General features: G+C 39.5%; 1 protein-coding gene across 1 annotated transcript in view; it reads right to left on the bottom strand.

Moving 5' to 3' along the window:
• Positions 1–1,976: 1,976 nt before the first annotated feature.
• LOC126406159 (uncharacterized) overlaps positions 1,977–9,677 on the bottom strand; it is a 33,596-nt gene continuing 25,895 nt past the window's right edge. Inside the window, exons 24-40 of the mRNA XM_050070337.1 lie at positions 9,143–9,286; positions 8,179–8,325; positions 7,917–8,063; positions 7,789–7,826; positions 6,022–6,102; positions 5,840–5,869; positions 5,595–5,757; positions 5,390–5,503; positions 5,128–5,303; positions 4,829–5,038; positions 4,381–4,584; positions 3,375–3,616; positions 3,220–3,286; positions 2,893–2,984; positions 2,645–2,804; positions 2,386–2,442; positions 1,977–2,057 (exon numbers count right to left, since the gene is read on the bottom strand). Of these exons, the coding sequence (XP_049926294.1) occupies positions 1,977–2,057; positions 2,386–2,442; positions 2,645–2,804; positions 2,893–2,984; positions 3,220–3,286; positions 3,375–3,616; positions 4,381–4,584; positions 4,829–5,038; positions 5,128–5,303; positions 5,390–5,503; positions 5,595–5,757; positions 5,840–5,869; positions 6,022–6,102; positions 7,789–7,826; positions 7,917–8,063; positions 8,179–8,325; positions 9,143–9,286 (2,153 nt within the window). The remainder of the gene's footprint in view (positions 2,058–2,385; positions 2,443–2,644; positions 2,805–2,892; positions 2,985–3,219; positions 3,287–3,374; positions 3,617–4,380; positions 4,585–4,828; positions 5,039–5,127; positions 5,304–5,389; positions 5,504–5,594; positions 5,758–5,839; positions 5,870–6,021; positions 6,103–7,788; positions 7,827–7,916; positions 8,064–8,178; positions 8,326–9,142; positions 9,287–9,677) is intronic.

Below are 9,677 nucleotides of genomic sequence, written 5' to 3'. Positions count from 1 at the left end.
AACTGCAGTTTAGTTGGAGCAGTTGCCTTCAGTGATATCATCAAATACCAACTGCCAGATTTTACCTACAACTGATTTCTTACTTGTGTAACAGAGAATGCTAGATCTGCATCAATATTGTTCGTTTCCATGTAGTTTTTTGTGGAGGATTCCTGGTTTTTACACTAAGCTGAGTGTGTGACAAAAGAGTGAGTGACACTGTTCAAAGAACTCCCACTGATAAATTATGGTTATTTTTGGCAAAGGGGATTTCAGCAGCCTCCATAATCTGCAGTCCCCAGTCACTCCACTGTGGTTCTGTCAGGCACTTGGTCAGTCCTCATTATCCGCTAAAATGGATAAGGTGGAGAAGTGTCATACAGGCTGTGTTGCCACTTGCTTTCTCCCATGATCACTATGATTTGCTCTGACAGCAGTCTGCCCTGGGATCGATGACAGAAACAATCATTACAGATAAAAAGGATGCATTCTTTTAAGACATAAAGGTATGGATCAAAAGGAAATACCGGGATTGCCACCTCACCATGACGTGATCTGTTTCAAAAAGTACATCAGCTGTCATTATATGCGATTAAATGCTGCACCCTTGAGGCAGACATATGCACTATACTATAGCAGATAATGCAAGCTAAAGCAAGAGCTGTTGTGTACAGTATTTCTCACACATAGACAAAGAAAACGTGTGCCTCAGCATGTAACCTTACAAGTCTCAGATTAAATGATGATACAAATTGATTCTCACTTGTTTGCCACCCTGTATCACCCACTGACAGATAAAAATTCCACCACTGTCATTCCATTAAGGGTTTTAAATTTGCTGGTATGAAACCTGTGGTGTAAACAGTGTCATGAGCAGTAATAGCTGTCATTGATTTATTTTCATAATTTATGAGAGCAGGCTAAGAGCAACACATACAGAAATTCAGATGTCAATGAGAGAAGCTCCGCAGGAGAAATTGCCAAAGGGCCAATCCTGCCACAGTGCAATTAAATAATGTGCATTATTTATGAAAAACAAAATGTTTGAAAGTTTATTTTGTAAGACATATTACATGCATGCCAGAGAGAGACTTGATGTACATTAAACCAAGTTAAACTAGACTGATGCTTGCACTCCTGTTTTCCTATGCTTCCTTTCTATTACATGTCAAAGTTTATTATGTGTCTCTGACCATTGTATGTGCATCAGTGTGCAAGATAAACAATTTAAATGCATACAATGTAAATGAGAGAGAGAATATCCCTGGCTTTGCCTGTCCCTTGAATTTGTCTTGTAAAGTTTGGCACACCTTGAAGTGTCCCAGCTCTCATTCAAATACAATACAAATAGAAAGAGAAAGAAACAACTGAGACATGAATGTTTTCACTTTGGATAAAGTTTGTTTTTTCAGACAGTGCCTGACTGAGGGTGTGGGCATTAGTGTGTTTGTGGAAGCTCCCACACCCAAGCAAATGTATTAGGTGGAAAGATGGTGATTATTTGAACAAGTCTTCCCAGTGTTTTATAACACCGTGAGGACTTACAATATTATGGGCCTTTCATAAAATATTCAGGAGGAAAGTAATTACTTTCACACTGTTTGTCTGTAGTGTATGAGTTAATGTGTACTATATTCATCTGTTACGGTAATTTACTGTAAAATACAACAACATAGTGTGGAAATCACATAAGCATATTTAGCTACATGAGCCATATCACAAATGTATTCAGCAAAATAATATTAACTGACAGAGTTAATACAAGAGTTATTTTATTGTACAGCTATTCAAATCAGAATGAGCCTGACTATAATAATAAACTCACTTTACATTAAGTCCTTGGATGCTGAAAACGGCCAGCTAAAACCATGAGAGACAATGATGCAGAAAAACACTGAACACAACACACATTGAAATATGTCACACTTTGGCATTCATGAAATTAAAATTTATAAAAACATAAATCATCTGTTCTGTTTGTTTTTTCCCTTTTTACTTCATCTGGATTTAGCCTTGTTTTCCTCATCTGTCTGTCCCTCGGGTTTGTCCAAATCCTCAGAGATTGAAGGTGCATCTTTCTGTTGAAATAAATTATAATAATCAGTATTAGTGTTGTTGAAATTGATATATAGTCAGTACAAAGAAAATGCTTAATATCTGCACTGTTTGCACCTGCTGCCTTGGAGATAGCTCATTATTTTTGCATAAAAAACACTGAATATGGTGGAATCAGTTGGGGCTATTCCTCATTTAAATAGATGTATTAAAGATGTATAGTATGGGAGGTAAAGTGGCACATGTGAGTTTGTTTGAAATTTTTCAGAAATCCATATTTTTATTAAATCTACATTTTGAAATAATAAAGTGGACTGCTTGAGATAATGTGTTGTAATTCCTGGGACTTACCACAGATCTGTCCTTTCCACAAGAGCACGTCAGCCATCTTATGTACTCCTCTCGCACCTGGAGCATACAAAACAACAACTATTACACAAAAACAATGCTACATCATCTACATAGCATTAAATATTCAAACGTTACAGGTTAGTTTATCTGTTTAACAAAAGCAATTTAAAATTCTATCCATATTCTCTCAATCGTATTAGCCTTGAATCAATAGTTAACTGATGTGAGAAGGCAGGAGAAAGACTCAGTTGAAGACTACCTCCTTGTTGAGCAGACAGTGGACGATGAAGAGGAAGGTGCCCTGTTGGGAGTTGAGGAGAATGAAGAGGACCTGAAAGAAAAGGTTTGTCTGGTACAGGCCCAGAATCCAGGTACAGCCCAGTATGACAAACTGGGCCACAATCTTGAACAAGATCAACCTGTAAACAATGAGAATTCAACTTTTAGGGTTTTCAGAAAATTGCATATTTTGGATTTTAATGCAAAGACAGTGTTGATCACTCATACCTGGTGTCTTTGGATTGAGAAACATCACTTTTCATGTTGGCCAGGGTGGGTCTCAGACTCCATAGAGTAGCACAGAACAATATCCAATTCAGCTAAAAGAGAAAAAGACACAAAGGCTGAGCTGTGGGAAAAAAAATCTCCGCACAAACCTCTAATTGTACCAGTAAAGAAATATACCTTTGTGAAAAATGAATAAATGCTACAAATGCTCTGTTTGCTAAAAAAAAAATATTCCAGACACGATACAGTTAAGACAACAAACTGGGCTGAGGTGAGTGAATTTGTTAAAATAAAAGGGATGCAAATGTTAACATGCAATATACTCACAGCAAGGATAGCAATCACAGGGCCTGTTAAAGCCCAGTTGAAATGGCTCTGTCTTGAGAGCCAGCACCTGTAGCAGAATCAAACACTTTCAACCTGGATGCACATCAGACATACAGGAGAATATGAATGAGTGTATTACTGTTTATCTTACTCACACCTCTGCCTCAGTAGCACCATATCCATCAGAATATACCAGTGCAGAAACACCCACAATCACAAATGGAACGCCGTAGCCAATCAGGTAGAGAACTAGCCTGGGGAGGCCATCTCTCTGGATGACCTGCACCTTAGTGAGCCTCCGGACCAACAGGTGGAGCTGTAGTGCCTCCAGCAGCATCCACACAAAACCTGCTATAACTAAGAAGTGAAGAAGCCCCGCCATGACGGTGCAGGCTAGCTGTGGAGACAGATGAGAAGTATCTTCAATACAATAAAATGCCTAAAATGCCTCCTCCTTTCATTCACGCCCCAAGCTTTAGATACAACCACAGCAGAGAATTTATCACTTAATTGAAGTCACAGAATTACCTGTGTGAGGGCCCTGTAAGTACTTTTGTAAGCAAACAAAACATCGTAGTATTAGCAGCCCAGTCCCTATAAGATAATCTTGGCATTGTATGTTTCTGCAAACCACAGATACATCATCTTTTTACATTTCATACGCATCTTATCAACATTTCTAGAGTGATGTAGTGCTAGGCACACGTTATCTGGAGGGGATGTTGAATGATGTGACTCCTAGGTGAGACTGCTGCCAAGCTGTAGATGGCTGCAGAGCACTGTTCGAGACCCAACATAAAACACGGGATGTTTTCTAGCAACCCGTCCCTGCGTTTCAAGTGGTATTTTTGCCACCAAATGTGCATTTTGTGGGTGGCTAAATGGCGGGTGTCTCTTAGCAACCAGTCACTGCATTTCCATGGGCAGTTGTGCTACCAAACATGGGTGTTTAAAGCCAAACATGATAATTTTTTTTACCACCAAAACCAAGTGTTTTTGTGCCTAAATATAACCACGTGATAACCACAGCATTGTTGAGATGTAAGAAATGGAAAGTTTCAACATATCCACAACAGAATATACAAATGTAACATATCTGTGGTTAAGAAACATGCAATGCCAACATTGCTTCTGGCAATTGGGCTATTAGACTTGCTGTACCTCTTGTTCAACATATTTGTCGTTCCACAGCAGCAGCAGATGGGAGAAGAAGAGGTTGAGGCAAAGGTGAAGACGGGCTGTGTTGTTGATCTTGGGGTTCCAGCTACACAGGAGGAAGGTGAAGATGGCCAAACCAAAGAAGAATAGTCCAACAATCACACACATTCGGTTTAGCCACTCCAGGAAGGGATCCTCTGGTGGAGGCTGAGAAGGCAGAAGACACAGAGACCAAGAGAATTACGTACATCCATTTGGAACAACCTGATGTTGGATCTGCAACTTTGTCTTCACCTGGATACAAACTACAAGATTTTAAGGCTGACATATTGTCGGCCCCTCCATACCATAGCTCCATTTGTCAAATCATGTGGTGTGAGTTTTCAAGTCCTCTATAGTGTCCCTGCCCTCAGCAACACAGTCTTATCATGTATATAGACATCTCATATACCTCCCCAATCTGCATGATGAGGGCAAAGGTAGAAAGGTGGGAGCAGCTGCACACTGTGTAGTTTTCATCAGAGTATGCAACCCAGCAGCCCTCCACTGACCAACCCATCGTCTCTTCCTCTTTTTCGCCATCGTCCTCTTGTCCCTCTTCTTCGTTCTTGCTTTTGTCCTCCCAGAACACACAAGTCACAATTCCAGATTCAGGTACTTTCTGAGAAACCAAAAGAAACCGAGGTTACATTCAAAGTTAGTTTCTTTTTGTCTCGATGGATAGGAGTTGAATTTTGATTGCTGCTGCACCTTCTTATGTTGGATGGTAAAGTTGACGGGCTCAGTGAGGTTGGTGGTGTTTATGGACGGTAAGATTGCGGTAAAAACATCCGAGTACATCTCTGTCTTGTTCTCCGTTTTAAAGTATTGATGACTAAGAAGAGTCTCCATCCCACTCAGTGTCATGAAGGCAGCTGCAGCAGAACCTAGGAGTGTCCATGTGAAATAAGAATTAAACAGATATTAATAGATGCTACAGTCATCATGGATTTTTTCGTCTACTTTGTCTCACCATTGTTGGCGCTGGCAAGAGCCTGCAAGTTGATCTCCATGGTCTGTCCTTTGGCAGAAAGAGGGGCATTGTTGTCATCATGACTCCCTGGGCCAATGACTTCGAGGCTCAAATCTGACACATGGATAAAAATTACAGCAGGTATATTTTACATGTGCTGAGAAATCAAATGTAGCTTATCTAAACAAAGAGGAACTCCTCTTACCCACTGTTGGAGTTTGCATCGCTTTGCTGGTTTTGTTCTGAGTTCGTGGCACTATTGTAGAAACTAGAAGGTCTGTGATTCCCAGGATCACACTGCCGGTCTCCCCGTCTCCTTCACTACTCACCCTGCTCAACCTGACACGTGGTCCAACGCCTGACACTTCCTGTGAGAAATAAGTCGTTGTAATGAGGCAAACAAAAACACAAACATAATATAAAGCTCTGATTTTGTTGGATATGAAGTACCATGGATGCAGAAAGGCTGTTTGCCACTGTCTGCAAAGACACCAAGAAAGACAGAGGGGAAAGGCATTAGAACGTAACCGCAGTGTCCCCAGCACTTTACATTACATCACCTCTTTAGACTCACGGTGAGGATCTGTGTGATCGGTCTCCACAAGTAAAACACTAGAATCTTTTCTACCTACCGCATCTGGTAAGGTGACACCTGTGTTGTTCTTGAGCTGTTGATCCATATTGCCAAGGAAAGCTCTTTCTTTTGTCTGACCCTGCAACACAACGTGTGTGTTGAGTATTTATTTACTTTGCCTGAGTACTATACTTAAGTGAAATTCTGACACTTGTATTTTACTAGACTATTTCCATCATATGCTACTTCATACTTCTACTCCACTACATTTCAAAAGGAAGTGTTGTACTTTTACTCCAATACCTTTGTTTAACACTTATAGTTACTTGCTATTTTTAAATACAAACATATGTAAAACATATGTTCATATGCCAGTAGTAAAGCATCGAAAATTGGCTCCAAATTGCTGAACTACATAACTGAAATACTATTAAATGTATTTGTTAGTGATCAAAAAACAAATAGAAATATTTTATAACTTAAGGAGCTCATGTTATGGCATGATACTTTTACCTTTGATCATTTAAAAAAAGGTCCAGTGTGTAGGATTTAGGGGCATCTATAAGCAGAACCACTGTATAATTTTTAATGCCGTGAGGTAGTTTCAATGGGTCCCCGTGCATGCTTTTATGATTGGCCCTTGTGCAGACTAGTTGCTATTTATGCGCCTAAACTAGTTTCTGTATAATCTTACTGGCTATTTTACCAAAGAAGAAAAAAGAAAACCATGATGAAGGTGTTTTTACGTTTTCAGAGACATGTATAGCCTCACAAACCGCACTATTTTCATTTAATGAGAGTTTATCTTTAAACACAAACGTATATCTAAGGTGGCAATTTGAATTATTCACAAGGCCCCGTTTTCTGCCCTACATATTGTGCCCACACTCTCTATGGGCCCCCTCACTTTATGGAGCCCCAGTGCAACCGCCCCTCCTGCCCTGTCTATATTTACACCCCTGATAATATTTGTAACTAGTTTTAATTCGTTTTTGATCAACTGAAACTAAGAATCTCTTTTTTCTTTACCTCAGAGTGAGCGGAATATCTTTACATACAGAGCAGATCCTCTCCCACTGAGTCTGCCATGTTGTTTCTACAGTAGCCCTGAATGGACAAACCCAACACTGGCTCTAGACGAGCCCAATTGCATTTTTGCGTCGCTCACCGTAGTTCTCTTACACGCTTGGCACACAGGAGTAGTTTCAGTTCTGCGACCTCAATGCTAGATGCCATTAAATCCTTCACTCCAGACCTTTCATATTGATACCTTAAATTATAGTACTTCATTTTGAATCCATGACTTAGTGGAGTATTTTTAGACTAAAGTATTTCTACTTTTTTAAGTAACAAATTGAGTACTTATTGATTTTACCACATTGTAAACTGGTGATTTGACATCTATATACTAAGAGAAAGGTATGAACTTTGTATAACCTCAAAATTAAAATGCTTTCATTTCTCAATAGGGAGACATTAGTTTGTGTCTTTAATCATGGAACAGGTTTGGTAACTGCTAAATTCAACATAATAACAAGTCGGGGTCAGCACTGGTATCTAGATTTCCTCCTATCAAGACATGTTTGTTTGAACATTGAGTGCATTTACAAACCATTTATGAGGCCTCTAGAAATCTCCCTATTATCTTTTAAGAGGTATGTTTCCCATTAGCCCTAGCTGGATCATGTGATGCTAATTGAAGCACTTATCCCAACTATGATCATATTTAGGATATGGTGTTTACATACTTACAGTCATTATGCATAACATAAATTCTTCATTCGTCAGTTCAACTGAGAAATGGAAAAATGCAATCAGGGCTTACCTTTGGAGGCTCAATTGCATCTAGGATATCTGAAAGACCTGACAGTGATTTAGAAAATATTGTAAATAAAAATTTTAACTTAGTTTTAATTATAAATCTCAATTATCCTGAAAGTTGGCTTTACTCACTTTGACAAAATGAAACCCCCATCTCCCACAGGATTCCAGTTGAAGGGTAGAATCCATCAGGACAAGAACAATAGAAGGTCCCCGGTACATTAGTACACACTGTTAGTTCACCACATATATCAGGTGTCTCGCTGCACTCATCTATATCTGTAGAGAGAGAGCATGCACAACACTATCTGTTCTTGAGGATCATTTAATCCATATAAATCCAAACAGTAGAAGCACAGTGTATCCTCCATAGATACCAAACAAGAGCACACACCTGTGCATGGGTTAGAAATGCTGGCTATTACATCTGGGTTGTCCAGCCGAAAGCCGGGGAAGCAGGTGCAGATGTAAGATCCAATTGAATTTGTGCAATTGGAATTTGGTCCACAGACAGTAGCATCTTCGACACACTCATCAACATCTGTAAAAACACTGAGATTAAAATAAATACAACACACAAAAGAAGCCATATACACTTTTCAGAGACGTCACAAAAGTGTATTTGATGCCACTTGGTGCCTGTACTTCCTCTCACAGTGCACCTTATATCGCCCACTGAGACTGCTGAACTCATACCTAGCTGTGCCTGTTAGGTGCAACACCTTGAAGGATGGGGACCTTTTTAAATTAATACAAGTTGCAGATGCAGTATTACACTAAATCTCTGGTAATGTAAGCTGTAGTGGCAGTACTTTAAGAATGTGTTGTAGTAAGGTCAACTAGTGAAAGTTAAATATAGCAAATGTGAAATTAGTGTCTATTAGTCTGTATGTAACCATAACAATTTTAGGTTGCACAACTCCAAAGTTTTGGCAGTACAATATATTTTTTACCTGTTTGGATTTAGCCTTGCTGTGCTGTAAAAGACTGAACAGAAAAGAAAAATGTAGAAAAATTGATGCTCAATTGGTACAAACCAGCACTGTGCAGGTTAGGTTTAGAAGAGCACCCTGTTATTCTGTTTCCCCTAACAACCTCGGATTTATTTTACACAGCTGTTACCTTGTATAGTCAAGACCTTAGCTTCTGGCACAACTCAAGGATAATGAATAGCAGTTCTTTTTATTGGATACTCTGACAGAAAATGTTGGCTATTGGCTTAAATGTTTACTTCATTGATGTTTCTTTTCATCCTCTCTCTGATATTGAAGAAATGAACTCAAAATGGCTGACAGCGATCCATGCACAGATGTTTTAACCCTCAGGTTTGCCACTGTGCCACTGGTGTCTGCACTTACCAATACAGATGTTGGACTCACTGACATCTGCATCTGGTTGAGTTGGTGTGAACCCCAGTTGACATTCACAGGTATGAGCTCCAGGCGTGTTGGTGCAAATAGAGTCAGGGCCACAGACAGTTGAGTTGAAACACTCATCGATATCTGAGGAAGGGACGGTTAATGTACGTTACAATGTTCTCATTAAAAGGAAAATTGTCCATTTAGTGTATCAGCTCAGTTTTTGGCAGGACTAAAAGGACAAAGTGCAGATTATATTTGCCAGTTTTATACTGTGAACACCCTAAATCCAATCTCTTTTTCTAGCTAGCCGGTGTGTTACAGTAACTCTGTGGGTTTTTCTGAACAACATGATCGATTTTAAGTGTTTTTCAAAAAATTCAAAATGGCGGAAAATCTGTATAACCGGAAGTTATGGGTTCTTGAGGCACATTTGTTCCTCATGAGGAGAGGCATCTCTGTGCAAAGTTTCATGTCTCTACGGCATACGGGGCATGCTATATGCCCATTCAAAGTTTGCAATTTCAATCGGTTG

Source organism: Epinephelus moara, chromosome 18 (genome assembly GCF_006386435.1).
Source record: "Epinephelus moara isolate mb chromosome 18, YSFRI_EMoa_1.0, whole genome shotgun sequence".
NCBI lineage: Eukaryota > Metazoa > Chordata > Actinopteri > Perciformes > Serranidae > Epinephelus > Epinephelus moara.
The sequence above is the reverse complement of the archived record's forward strand: the minus strand, read 5'-3'. Positions and strand labels throughout refer to the sequence as shown.